This window comes from Drosophila virilis, chromosome 5 (genome assembly GCF_030788295.1).
Source record: "Drosophila virilis strain 15010-1051.87 chromosome 5, Dvir_AGI_RSII-ME, whole genome shotgun sequence".
Classification (NCBI taxonomy): domain Eukaryota; kingdom Metazoa; phylum Arthropoda; class Insecta; order Diptera; family Drosophilidae; genus Drosophila; species Drosophila virilis.
Genome location: NC_091547.1, coordinates 23,780,671 through 23,794,544, shown reverse-complemented (window position 1 = coordinate 23,794,544; position 13,874 = coordinate 23,780,671). Strand labels below are relative to the sequence as shown.

The 13,874-nt window shown below is 39.8% G+C and overlaps 5 protein-coding genes and 1 long non-coding RNA gene across 10 annotated transcripts in view; 2 read left to right on the top strand and 4 right to left on the bottom strand.

Annotated features, from left to right (window-relative positions):
* Nucleotides 1-5,287, top strand: part of LOC6625038 (atrophin-1) — a 28,289-nt gene extending 23,002 nt beyond the window's left edge. For all 5 annotated transcript variants that reach the window (XM_032437294.2, XM_032437293.2, XM_032437295.2 and 2 more), the window contains exons 3-6: nucleotides 1,785-2,842; nucleotides 2,903-3,318; nucleotides 3,390-3,481; nucleotides 4,513-5,287. In XM_032437294.2, coding sequence (XP_032293185.1) covers nucleotides 1,785-2,842; nucleotides 2,903-3,318; nucleotides 3,390-3,481; nucleotides 4,513-4,638 — 1,692 coding nt within the window. In that variant the 3' untranslated portion in view covers nucleotides 4,639-5,287. The remainder of the gene's footprint in view (nucleotides 1-1,784; nucleotides 2,843-2,902; nucleotides 3,319-3,389; nucleotides 3,482-4,512) is intronic.
* Nucleotides 4,925-7,735, bottom strand: LOC6625372 (lysozyme 2). The gene is made up of 3 exons (XM_002048952.4): nucleotides 7,546-7,735; nucleotides 5,974-6,165; nucleotides 4,925-5,917 (listed from the first exon to the last, which is right to left on the bottom strand). Exons 1-3 carry the CDS (start codon nucleotides 7,631-7,633, stop codon nucleotides 5,673-5,675), a joined length of 525 nt encoding a protein of 174 aa, XP_002048988.2. The 5' UTR covers nucleotides 7,634-7,735; the 3' UTR covers nucleotides 4,925-5,672.
* A 41-nt stretch (nucleotides 7,736-7,776) lies between these two features.
* On the bottom strand, nucleotides 7,777-8,532 carry LOC6625373 (lysozyme). Its single transcript, XM_002048953.3, has 2 exons — nucleotides 8,218-8,532; nucleotides 7,777-8,155 (listed from the first exon to the last, which is right to left on the bottom strand). The coding sequence occupies exons 1-2, from the start codon at nucleotides 8,462-8,464 to the stop codon at nucleotides 7,914-7,916; spliced, it is 489 nt and encodes a 162-aa protein (XP_002048989.1). The 5' UTR covers nucleotides 8,465-8,532; the 3' UTR covers nucleotides 7,777-7,913.
* A 938-nt stretch (nucleotides 8,533-9,470) lies between these two features.
* Nucleotides 9,471-10,290, bottom strand: LOC6625374 (lysozyme). The gene is made up of 2 exons (XM_002048954.4): nucleotides 10,128-10,290; nucleotides 9,471-10,071 (listed from the first exon to the last, which is right to left on the bottom strand). Exons 1-2 carry the CDS (start codon nucleotides 10,195-10,197, stop codon nucleotides 9,656-9,658), a joined length of 486 nt encoding a protein of 161 aa, XP_002048990.1. The 5' UTR covers nucleotides 10,198-10,290; the 3' UTR covers nucleotides 9,471-9,655.
* Nucleotides 10,291-11,155: 865 nt separating this feature from the next.
* LOC6625375 (lysozyme) lies at nucleotides 11,156-13,827 on the bottom strand. The gene is made up of 3 exons (XM_002048955.4): nucleotides 13,622-13,827; nucleotides 11,594-11,764; nucleotides 11,156-11,530 (listed from the first exon to the last, which is right to left on the bottom strand). The coding sequence occupies exons 1-3, from the start codon at nucleotides 13,701-13,703 to the stop codon at nucleotides 11,298-11,300; spliced, it is 486 nt and encodes a 161-aa protein (XP_002048991.1). The 5' UTR covers nucleotides 13,704-13,827; the 3' UTR covers nucleotides 11,156-11,297.
* Nucleotides 11,764-12,322, top strand: LOC138911429 (uncharacterized). Its single transcript, XR_011417054.1, has 2 exons — nucleotides 11,764-12,011; nucleotides 12,084-12,322. It is a non-coding gene; the product is annotated as an uncharacterized lncRNA (long non-coding RNA).
* Nucleotides 13,828-13,874: the final 47 nt, after the last annotated feature.

Here is a 13,874-nt window from a genome sequence, read left to right as displayed (position 1 = left end):
GCGTCTGGCTATGAAGACCGGTAGTCAGGGTCAGACTTTACAAATATTAGCTTTGACAATGCTTTATGGCGGCTAACACCAAGCAAATTGCCATGTGTATGTTCTCGAGGTTTTTACATTGATTGGAGCTTTAAGTCGATGGCTAATTGGCCATTGGTAACAATTGGCAAGCCTTGAGGCTTGGCCCTGAAAGCCGCCAAGTGCAAGGCCCATTCTATGTTCTAGTCTATTAGTTAGGCCGAAAACCAGTTCAACAACTTCGCTCGGAGTCTGAATGAATGCATTTGATGACTTCCGCTTGCCTTGAAAGGTGAGGCTCTTAAAGGTACATTGCACGCGCATTAATGCAATTTTTTATTTATAAATTTACAGTAAGCGCAACAGTTATGCCTAGCTATAGCGCACTTCCATAAAAAAGAAAAAACAATTTACCACAATCAACCGCAATCAATTTATATTATAAATAACTGATAGTATTATGGATAGCCGAAGACCCAATACTCTTATAAATAAAATATAGTATATAAAGTTTACAAATAATTGATTTGAATGATTATCTAACCTTTGTTCCCATGACATCTATTATAAGGTCTTGAAGTCTCATTCCAGCCGCGAGACAAGATTCCGAAAAGTCGGAAGTAGCTACTTAAGCGTGTTACACATGTCACGACATGTTTATTATGCCCGCCACAAGGGTATAATAATAATTAAAAGAAATACTTGCTGATTCACAAAATTAATGACAGCCAACAATAAGAAAAATGCAATCAAAAAGCAACAAAAAAAACATAAAAAATGCGAATTTTAACAATTCTTTAAAGCTTTAATATATTTTATACTATTTATAAATGCATAATGACCTGCCAGAGGTCGCACGCCCACTCGGCAAAAAAAAGAGATAAAAGACAAACAAAAACCAAAGCGCCATTGGCAAATTTGATATCAAATCGGCTATCAAATCGACGCCAATTCACAGATTTGCATATCGTATAAATACAGTTAGCCAATGCGTAGATTGAACAAAAAACATTTCAAATTTATTATCATCGATTGATGCTGTGTGAGTTTTTTATAGGCGTGTCAATTGGCTTCCGGCTGCGTCCTTGACCGGTAACATACTCTGACATAATTTACAATTAAGCAACTGTAAATTGTAAACAAATTAAAACCAATATATAAATTATTTGTTAAAAACTTTGATTACGCATCGTCAGATAAATGAGATATTGATTAAAATGTCATATTTATATTCAACACAGAAAATAGCTCTTTAATATGTTGTTGGCGTAGTTGGGGAAGTTTCAAGTTTTGGTAGCGCGTAAATAGGAGCTCTGCCACTTTACATATCAATTTTTTGTTGAGCTTTTGTCAATTGAAATAAAAAAAAAACAGCATTATGCTTATGATAAATTTATTGCGAGAAGCAGATCAAATTAATTTGTGCAACAAGGGTAAGGTTATTTTAAAAGTTATATTATATTAATTTATTAGGGCTAACAAAATTGTATAGCTAAATTATCCTAGAGGCCTAAAATATAAGCTACATAATATCAAACGTAGAAATGTGTTGACTTCTCATAAATTTATAAGTTTGCCATCTAAAAATTGTTTGACTTCCAACAACGCCCAAAAAATGTGTTGCATACTTTTCGGCTTAGTCTAATAATAATTTGCTTGAGTATCAAATTGATGCTATGCAATGCACAATCTACTGGGACTATTGGAAGCCGTTTCCAAGCAACTTTTGTCACGCCCTGAAGTTATTTTTTCTCTGGCCATTGCAGGACAAGCTACTGAGCAAGCTGGAGGAGGAAAGCGAACCGGATCCGCCTACCTCGCAGGAAGATGAATGCGTGATCTGCATCAATGCGCGGGCTACCATGCAGACCTCGCCCTGTGGCCATCGGGTCGTCTGCCGGCGCTGCTTTGTGAAGACCATACAGAGCGCCGTGGCTCAAAGACTGCTGCCACTGCGTTGCGTGATCTGTCGGGCGCGGGTGAACCGACTGACTTCATCGTCGGGCAGCTGGCGCATACAGGAATCGGCTAGTAGTTATTCCATGGGTGCCAAAAGCTGGGCCTCGGCGGGTGTACACGCTGGCGGCGTGGTGGCCTCGGCCAGCTCTTATTCCATGAACGATGCGCACAGCGAGCATCACGCATTTCACCAGCCCACGCTGCATACGGCTGCTGGTGGAAGACACCACTATGCAGCGACAGCACGTGGCGCTCATGGACGTGTCTCGCAATCGGACAGTCTGTACTCGATGAGCTCGACCGGCTCAGCGGGCTCCACGTTCTCTGGCTACTCGCACTACTCCAAGACGTCTTCCATATCGAGCAGCGGTGCCTGCTCGCCAGCCTCGCCGGCGGCGGCGCTTGCAGTCAGTGCCAATCATCTGGCGCCGCCATTGCCCAGCACACACCATCATCATCAGCATCAGCATCAGCACCAGCACCAGCACCAGCATCAGCATCAGGTGATCTCGCCCTCGGGCTCCTCCTCGTGTTCCAGCGTTGGTTCGCTGTCGCCGCGAGATACGGGCACCCATCATTCGCATCATGGCGGCTGTCCCAGCGGCTGCTCGGGTGCTGTGCCACGCAAGCCGCTGCACACTCTGAGCAATTCCGCCTCCACATCCTCATCCAGCAGCAGCGGCATTGGCAGCGGCAGCGGCAGTGGCTGCATGACGCCCACGCCCACACATACCTATCCGGGACGGCGGCACGTGAAGAGCCGCATGCTGGATCTACAGAATCGACTGCCACCCATCAAGGAGTTTCGCAGTCCAGCCAAAGTGCCACATCCTTCGCCGGTGCATGTCAGCAATCCGCGTTTTCGGTGGGTTAATACTGTGCAGAATGGCCTTAGCCAATTAATCAATCTATTCATTTCCTGCAGATATGCTTCCTACACGAAGTCGAGCGGTCATGAGATGGCGCCACTGCTGCGCGAGTCCACGTCGCCGCCGCCGGCACGTCGCCCCAGTCCCATGAATATACAGCTAAGCTGCACAGCGCTTGCCCCTCCGCCCCTTAAGGCAGGTGGAGCCAAGATTTGTCCGCTCAACGCCAAAAACTCGCTGCCCAAAAATGCCTATGTGATGCCCAAGGATAAGAAGATGTCGCTTGCCGCAGTGCCGCCCACTAGCAAGGGGCAGGCTGCCGCCAAGGCCACGACAGGATGCACAGCGGGTGGCGGCGCCGCCTCCGCCCCATGCGGCAGCGGCAAGCCACACACAACCGCTTCCAGTCGCAGCTTTCCGCTCTTCTCCAGCGGCAACGGCAGCAGCAGCGGCGGCAACGGCAGCAATCACAGTAAGTTGATCGCGATAGATGGCGCCAGGATGGCGCAAAAATTAATTAGGTTCCGCTCAACAATTTTGCAGAGGAAAAGGCCGAAAACAAGAAGAACGAATCCATGGAGCGCAAGAAAAAGGAGGAGAAGCTCAAGATGAAGGCTGAAAAGGAAGCCAGAAAGGTGAGTTACCCCCGCACTCTTCCGTGCTCTTTTAATCTCTTTCACTCTCTCACTCTTTCGCTGCGCTTGCATATTGTGGGGCATAAGACTTTATTGTTTCGACGCCAGGGGGCGCCACACGGCGCCCATTCGCATTGTTTATAATTGGCCTCGTTTGCTTCCGCTGCCACTGCCGCTGCAAACTTTTTCATTAAGCTCGGGGCGAGCGCATCTTCCCCCACCGCAGCCTATCCAAATCAGATGGCGAGCAGGAAGCGGGGAGGCAGCTGCAACAAAAAAGTAGCACATAATGCGCGTTGCACTTTTTAAGCTTGCTATTTATAGCATGTTAAACAAGCAAAGCTTGCATTCATGCCTGATAGACTTGAGGATACCCAGTAATCAGCTTTTGAGTGTTTTCAGTTCCTTAAAGTTCCTTCTCTTGTTAGGTGCATATATATACAAATGCTGAAGCATTTAAATTATTTTTAAATACATGTGCGACTATCCAATACCCTGTAAAAGAGCTGAAATCTGTTAATAATTTAAAAATCTAGACAGCATTAATTGGCGACTTCATTTGTGTGAAGCTTTAATATTCTTCAGCTTAAAGCTAGCGTATAGGTGTCTTAGACCAATAGATACCCTGTAATCAGATCTGAAAATGTCCATTAATCCCAATTAATAACTCAAAATATTTCAATAATACATATGTTGAGGTCGTAACTGATGGACTAACAGATACCCTTTAAAAACAAATAAAATAGTTAGATCAGTTAACTGCACCTTTCAAAATATTGTGATCAACACGTTAAGTAGTGACTAGAAGACACCCTATAATTAAAATATTAGTTGTTTTATAAAACATATGACAGACTAACATAAATGTGTGCCATTATAGTCAGTAATGCATATACCCCATAGAGCTGACTTTATTCAGCGAGATGGAAACTAACATTTTGCCCAACATTAATTAGAAGCATAACGTTATAATATTGCTGCTTATATAACGGGTTATTATAACTCATTTTGTGCATTTAATTTAACGACAGGAGGAGAAACGCCTGGCCAAGGAGGAGGAGCGACTGGCCAAGCTGCAAGCCAAGGAGGAGAAGAAGCGTGGCAAAAAGGAGGCCAAGGAGCTATTATTGGCAAACGATGGCAATAATAAGAAATAAAGTTAATTAACGTGCAAAGTTAATGTTCAAATTACAAACGATAACTGGCATCTGTATTATATCAGACATTATGCAAACACGAGACACACACTGACACACACATCCATGCACACATCACACATAGACGAGCTTGATTGTATTTATAGGATATTTATTTCATTTAACGGTATGTACAGTAAACAAATTCATTTTTTACACAATCAATATAACCAAAAAAAACGAAAGAAAAACAATATTTGAACACACAAAAAATTGTTTTTTAGTGCAACAATTTTAAAGAACAAATTTTTTGTTGTAGTTTTTTTAGTTTTTCTTTTATTTTTCATATATATATATATTTTTTAATAACTTTTGTGACTCTGCCTTAGCCACAGAGCACGTATAAAAGTTAAAAAAAAAGTTTTTTAGAATTCTTTTTTCCCTTTTGCTGCCAGTCAAGTCTAAGAAACTCATCTGTCTCATAAGTTGAAAGGTTGTTCCAAACAATTGTTTTTAATGAATACTAACAATTTAAACAGATTCTAAACTTAAGGTTCAAGTTATACAAAACTCAAAAATAAAAACGAAAGAGATTAAAACTCAATTCACTCAAACTTCAATTCTATGCCTAATAGATTTTAATACTAAACCCGAATGGAACAAACCAACTGCAAAAGCGTAGCTAAAGCAAAAGAAAACGAGAACAAATTAAACCGATCTAATGTTAAGAACTCTTTTGAATCCCATAAAGACAAGTATTTAGTGAGCGTTAACAATTTGGAACGTGTTAAATTATTGAAAAGAATTCTAAAGTAGTTTTGCATATAACAAACCAAATATACTACTATCTAACATATATATACTATACTATACTATGTATTGTACTATAACTATAACTACAACTATAACTGAACTATAGTTCTATAGATACTATGCCCCATATATTGGAAAGTTGTTCAAATGGCAAACATAAGCAATGTGTATTACTAAATGTTTTCGAAAAACAAACAAACAAACAAACAAACCCAATACCCAATAAAGACAAAGTTATTTAGTTAAATATCTGTTCGATTGGCCGTCCTTTTGGCATCGCGCTCTTTTCTTTTCAGGCATCTGCTGAAGATCCGGCCATAGGTGTAGGGCAGCTCGTCCTGGCACCGTAGATTGCCCATCTTGTGTATGGCACCAAAGTCCAGACAATTGATGACATTATCTCCATTGCAATCCTGTCCGTTCTTGTACATATAGTTCTGAATTGTGTCTGCCGCACAGTGCGGATCGTTCACGCAGTTCGTAAAGGCTGTGTGGAGTGGGAGTTTTATCTCTGATATACTCAGCAAGGATCTGTATGCTCACCCTCGTTCGACAGTGAGGTATCGTTGGGCAACGTAATTGCACCACCTTCCTTCCAGAAGCCCCAAGTGATCCGAAAGATGCCACACGCCCCATTCACACAGATCTGTGTCGCATTGCAGCCGCTTTGCGCCTCGCATAGACATTCCAGGCAGTCTTCCGTGACAGGTCTGCTTACAACTAATCCCGCGGCAGCTGGAGGGGTAAGTAGAAGGGGTCGCATTTAGTAAGAGTTGTTTAGCATATTGGATAGTTTTTCATTGAATTACGTCTAGTATACGCGAGATGCGATTAAATATTATAGCAATAGCCGGTTCACATTATCATAGTTACAAAACAGATACTATTCTATGCCGATAATTATCACACACTGTCGCGGCACAGTGGTGTGTGATGCATTCAAATTGCGGTTAAAAATTTAAGTGACTGAGTCACTGAGCTATAGGACATCGGATACCGAGTGCGACTCCCAATAGCAGATTTTGGCATTACTCATAAAAAAGGTTTCAAACATCAGAAATAGAATATTATTTGCATGTAGTTATTGATAAAATTAATATTCACAAAAAATAGACAACTTAATATTGGAAGCTCATCTTAATTATCTAATAATAAATTTAGATATTTATTTAAACATTTAAGTTTTCCAGACTTCAAGGTCTAATTTTCCTGAACAAATTTCAAAAATTCAATACTCTGAAATATAAATAATCTATTCCGAATAAGAACATCAAGCTTTGGCTTCACATGATATTAATGATATTATTATTAATAATATAATAATATTAATAATCTTATTATTAACAATATAATATTAATAATATTATATAACTAATAACAATAATAAAATATATTAATAATAATAATAATATTCGAGAATTCGTGCGCTTTCAATATTTTGCAATATTAAAAAAATAATCCGATATTATTTTAGTTGAGTTTAGGTTCGGGTATTCTATATCTTACAAATCCGTTTGCATCTTTTGATGGTTAATCAAATATTGATTTCGGATGGCTTGGTTTCGCATTTGGCATCGGCTAATAAGGACTTCTTTCTAGCAAACGCTACCGAAGGGCTTGAACTAGCAAACCTTATTGTTTAGTTGCATAATTTTGATGGTCCCTTCAAAAAAACGAAGACTGCTATTTTGTTACACGCAAATCACGTTTTTCTATTGCTATTTTGCTATTTTGTTACACGCAAATCACGTTTTTCTAACCGTTTAAAAAATTGCAAAAAAAAATATTGAATTTACTTAATAAAAACAAAGGAAAGGTCGCAAAGACCCTCAAATTTATATTTTATGAAAACTTTATGAAAAAAAGGCTAGAAAACTTCGTTAAATAAAAAAAAAAAATTGATGCATCTTACAAAAACTCAGGACATGTTTATTTATTTTTTTGAGTTTACTCAAATCATGTTCTTTTCAAGAAATTAAAAAAATGTCCACAAACAAAATATTTAAGAAAATAATTTCTAAAAAAAAATAGCTAGGTCGCCAAATTCCATTTTATGTTAATTCTCAAAAATTCAGGAAACGTTTTTTTTTTTTTGGTTTATTTTAAAAATTTTACCATCATCCGCTGCGCCAATGTGCCACAAGCAAAGCAAAGCCCAGAACGAAAAAACACTGCACAACAAAACACGGCGACTTTTAAACATTTTAATTGTTTTTCAATTAAGCCGCTGGTTGACCACGTTCGTAGGTGTAAGACACAATTTTATATCCGAGTTGTCGACTTTGCCACGCTTAGCGCACGACTGAGCGACTTGGGTGGAAGTGAAGGCATTAAAATAAGAACAAACAGTGTAAAAAAAGTTTTCATTTTCTTATATAACAATTGAATTCAATTATTTGGAAAACCCCATGTGATATATACAGTTCGTTAAACAATTCACTTTCCTAGAATAAATAGACACAATAACAGATTAATAAATTCGCTCAGTTATTTGTTGCTTGTTGCTGTTTTTGTTGCTTCTCCGCTCGCTTGAGACACCTTTTAAAGATGCTCTCGTAGGTATAGGGCATATCCGCTTGGCAATTGAATGGACCCATATAGTGTATGGCGCCATAGTCGTAGCAATCCTCATGCTCATCCCCATTGCAATCCTGCCCATATTTAACCATATAATGCTGCAGTGTATCTGCCGCACAGTGTGGATCATTTGCGCAGTTTGTGAATGCTGCACAGAAAATTCAATTCAAATATAATGAACTCCATTTGTAACTAGCTGCTGCTACTCACAGCTGTCCGAGAGCGGTGAATCGCCCGGTATTGTCAGACGTCCCGAGTCCACCCACTGATCCCAGGTAAGGCGAAACAGGCCGCAGGCCCCGTTCACACACACCGCGGTGCCATTGCAGCCGCTCAGCGCCTCACACATGCACACCAAACACGTCTCTGTGATGGGTCGCTGTGTCTCGGCCTTAGTCCAGGCCACGCCCACCGTTAAGAGCAGGCAGAGATATAACAAGTTTTTGCTGCCAGGCATGCTGCACTTTTCCAATTCACTTCCGTTTCGCTACGTTCGACTGTTCTCGAGCTACTGAAATTTTGCGACTGTTTGTTGTGGACTTTTATTGTGCGACGCAGCGAAACGCTTTTTATACACCAATTTATCCGCGCTATAGTTCAGGAAATTGAAACTTTTCGAATATTGTTTGTTCTAACCCACGTTAAATGCTTAAATAATGACATGCTCTTTAACTGATGCATCAACTAATCGTTTAAGATTAAGGCAGTTAGATGCCTAGGCTTATATTGCCTAGAATAGATTGTTCTTTAGATTATTTATAGGTTTGTCTGCAAACATTTAAAAATAACCGCCTCACGCTTTAGCATTAGTTTGAATATTTCAGCCGTTCTATAAAACCTTGTTACATTCATTATACCCTGAACCCATTAAAAATGGGTATAAGGGTATATTGTATTTGTGCGAAATCCAAATGTATGTAACAGGCAGAAGGAAGCATCTAAAGTCCGTCCTTCCGTCCGTCTGTCTGTCCGTCCGTCCGTCCGTCCGTCCGTATGTATGAACGCAAGGATCTCAGAACCTATAAGAGCTAGAGACTTGAAATTTTAGATGTAGGTGCTCCTAGTTCCCGCGCGGATCGAGTTTATTTCCGATAATCGATAACTAACTCCGTTTCCAAGCGATCGATATCGATATCCTGTTTTTTTTTTTTGGCAATTTTGGTAAATAATAAGAGCGAGAGTCACCAAACTTGACATATAGCTTCTAAAATAAAATATATGTATGCATTTGATGTTGAAGGAAGAGGGTTCAGGGTATCCCCTAGTCGGGAGCTCCCGACTAGAAACTCTTACTTGTTTTTCTACTATCTTTTTAAACCGGCTTACACCCTATAACAACAAATTTGCCCAATAATCTCGCATATAATTTCCTTAACCAATTCATAATTCACAATTTTTATATATTCTAAGATAAGCCCGTACTATTTTGTAATTCCATAACTATTGATAACTAATACGAAGCGTTAGCTTAAAAGACGCCTTCTTTGAACTATATTTTAAAGACGAAAAATACATTTAATATAAGCCATATTCCTGCCGATTTACAATTCTCATTTAATAATTATCAGCTATAACCGATACCAACCGTTAAATTGAAAGCAATACCAATTATGTGTTTAATATTATTGTGGGTATTTGTCTATGGCCGCTACTCGAAGCCCTGATCCGCGTAGTTCTCAATGCAGTCTTCGAAGGTGCTCAGGTACTTGTAGGGCATTTCGCCCTTGCAGCCATATGCGCCCAGCCTGTGTATGCGGGCATAGTCATGGCAATCCATTTCGCCATCATCGTTGCAGTCCTGATTGAACTTCTTCATGTAGTTCTGGACGCTGTTGGCGGCGCAGTGTGGATCGTTGGCGCAATTGATAAACGCATCCTCCGAATCGGGTTGATCGCCATCAATGGTCAACTTGCCAGCGTCCACCCAATACGCCCAGGTGATGCGAAAGATGCCGCAGATGCCCTTCTCCGGGTTGGTGCATATAGCAGTCGCATTGCAGCCGGACATTGCCTCGCAAATGCAGTTGAGGCACAGCTCCGTCACGGGCTTGTCCAGCAAGTGCCCTAATAAGCATATGTTTTGATTGTAACAAATATACATTATCGGAATCGGAACTTACCCTGACCATGCACCCGACCGCAAGGCAGCAGGCAGGCCAAGCACAGGCACAAAAGCCGCAAGATTTGCATTTTTATAAATGAATCGACCGGGGAAACAGCTTCGTATACGGCGAGATGTTAGAGATTGTAGCACGTTCTAACACTTCCGCAACTGAGAAGTAAATGCAACGAGGTTGAAACGCATCGTTGTCGAACCCCGACAAATGTCTATAATACCGGTTCTTAGGGCCAATTTGAACGAGTGAAACCAATCGGCGATGCACTCAGATGCGCTCTCTGGGGTGACAGGGCAGCTCAACTCCAGCTCGGTTAACAGAAAATACTTTAAATAAAATCACATTGATATGTTTTTATGGCGTATAAAGCTTGACTCTGGCTGTGCCTCTCTGCTCATGGAGCTATGTCTGAGACTTGCTATTTTTGCCTAGGGTATCTCATAGCCGAGTACTTTGGTTAAAGCTTCGACTAGCCGGAATAGTCTTGAACTTAGCTACTCACATGCAAAAAGCTTTGACCCAAGCCCCAAACCCAGCGAAAGCTTTTGCCTTAACCGTTACTTGTCAAAAATTAAAGCTTTCTTTTAAATGCATTGGGCTTGGTAGCTTAGTCACAAAGTGTGTGACTCCATTGAAGAGAACATCTTTGAGCTGATAAAATATATATTTTATATATCTGGTTGATGAGCTCATTAAACATAGCTATCGCTGAGTCTTAAAGCTTTTGTAATATAATTTGACAGAGATTTACCGTTTTCTGACAAGCAGTAGACATTTTGAAGTCGGGTTTATCGAACCATTATTTATTATATAGGGATAGGATCAGTCGGGAATTGAGCAAACTGACAACACTGAGACTTTGCTCCCTAAATATGGTCAAAATCCTATCAGTATCGATAGATACTAGGATAGACATTCATGCCAGGCTAACAGATGATAACTCTTCATCTTCTGCTTTGCATTACTTCCTATCTGACATCTCTAGAAAATTTTAAAACTTTCCATAAAGTCCTCTTCTCTGCTCGCCAATATATCGTATAGTTTTCGTTTATTATTATAAAAGTTTTAGTTATTTTTATACGGTTTTTGCACAATTCACACGATTAAAGTATACAAATTCCAACTTGTAGCTGCATATAAATAATTAAAGTATATACTCGTAGATAATATAGCTTAACCCGTTGTGCGCACATCTATGGAAGAGAAGGTGGACAGGCACTTGTCCAGGGCGCTCTGATATTGATAGCTCAGCTCGCCCTTGCAGCCATAGCCGCCCAGCTTGTGTATGGCCGCGTAGTCGTAGCAATCGATGCCGCCATCGCCGTTGCAATCCTGTCCAAACTTGGTCATGTAGTTCTGGATGGTGTTGGCCGCGCAATAGGGATCGTTGACGCAGTTGGCAAAGGCTTGGGTAGGCATGGAGAAGGAGTTAATTAAGGCGAAGTAGTATATTTGTGGTTTATATTTACCCTCCTCCGACTGGGGACTTTCGTTGTTCAGGGTCAGCTTGCCGCCATCCGCCCAGTAGGCCCAAGTGATGCGAAACAGGCCACAGACCCCTCCGCCGCAGAAACGGGTCTGATTACAGCCGCTGATGGCCTCGCAGATGCAGCCCAGGCACACGTCTGTCACGGGCTTATCTGTGAAATAGCGGGCAAGGGGAGCAAAGAGTATCAGTTGACTATTCACTGCTAGGGTGATAAGCATATGGATGACCTATAAATTTATGAATCGTTTGCAAATAACGCAACGCAGCTTTCGAGGCACAATGAAACTGGAATTTTGTTCGTTTCACATTTTTGCTCAAACACATCATCGTTTTATATTCTTAGAATTGTTAACTCAATTCGAATTGTAAACAAAAACAAACAAATAAAAATGTATAGTGTAAGTCGAGCCAATAAAATACATTAAATTAAGCTATATATATTTTGATATGATTGTGATATTAAAATAAAGCACACTAATTTTAATAAAATTCTGCTGCGCGTACGCCCATGAACCTGAACGGTTGGATTCTGTTGGATTCTGTGTGGCGCTCAGACATGGCCCGAACTAGTTTTGCAACTTTCAATGGCAACATCTTTAAAGATTAAATTGTTTTTTTCTTCTTCTTATTATTATTATTCTTAACTAAAAAAAAAAAAATAAAAACGAACTGCTGTCATGGGCGTATGAGTCAATGTGCCTTATCAAGACATAGCACGAACCCCGTAAATTGCGATATTCTTTAATTATTTCTCTTTTTTTTTTTTTTGTGGGCTGTCCAAGGTTGCCTCAAGATGTTGCTTGTTAAGTGCAAAAATTGATATTGAGCCCATTTTTACTTATTTCGTATGCACGTGGCGAACCGAACTTGTCGCACATGTTTTTTATATTTTGTATTATTCCGAAATGATGAATGTCGCCTCTTGAAAAACCTTTAAAAGAGCCTTGCTACACTTAGGAAAATCTAAATGGCTTATAGATAAAGAGTATTTCTTTTAGAGGGTGCCTCAAAATTGTTGTTATACATAATTTTGATATTCTCACGCATAAAAATAGCGCGGTTTTTATTTTCGGGTTCGACGAACTCTTGAAAATAGCAAAAAAAAAAGTTACTAATTTGGGTCAACATTTGCATGACTTTATTAATTTATTATAGTTTTTCTATTAGTTTATAGCTGAAGCAAATTTTAGCTATGATTCATTTCCCTAATTTTATTTTATTTCACTTATAATTAGTTGCCTTAGTAACTGAGCCCATTATAAATATCATATATAATCACACCAAAATATGTGTAATAACTGGAAAAATCTGAGATTAACACACACGCGAGGACTGAGTACATACGTCAGAGTAAATCGCGAGTACTTCACAAGAAGGCGTACTTTTTCCCGGATTTAGCGATAACGGATCACAATAAAACAACAACTCGAATAGTTGTATGGAATGACAGAAAATTCTGCAATCTATTAGCCTCGTGTGCATTTGAAGACCAAAGCATTAGCTTAAACTAAGCTCGCTTTAACTATCGTTAATGTTATTATTTAAGCTGCTAAATCAATTAATTAGCATAGGTGTGCAATTTGTTCATCATTGCATCGTACAAACAATTTGTTAGCTAGGTTCCGCTTCATGTAACTTTAATGAATAAACTATTAATATCGGAAGTAGTTAGGAATACGCTGTCAATGCCCCTTACACAGCTGTTATTAATGCATTCCCAGCTCAGACGGATATAAAATTAACTATTGAGCTGGCAAAACGCATTTGTGTGAAGTGGAAAATATATATTGATATATGCCTCAACTCTTTCCACATATTATAATATACATTTAAAGCCAAAAAAAATTTTGTATTTCTATGATTGCTAATTAATGTTAATGAAATTCACGAATCTGGTGGACAGGTATTTCCATTTCGCATCCGAAAACCTATTGACTGCCATGTGTGACGGAATCTCTCGCCCAAAAGAACAATACATTTTGTACCCCATTTGGCTTGTTTCACTTACCCTGCGCTTGTATCAGAACCGCAAAGCCCAGGCACAGAATAGCACCTATTGCCAAAGTGCAGCACAATTTATTGACAGCCATTGTTAATGTGTCTGTGTTTTATTGCCCGAAAAATTTACTGTATTTATTTAAATTTCAAACAAATGCCAAAAGCTCTCACAACACTGTCTACTTGTGAACCGAACGCTGGGATGAAGCGCGAGTAACTGAGCTGCTTTGCGAACGGGCTGCGCTCTTTTGTCCAGCGGCCCA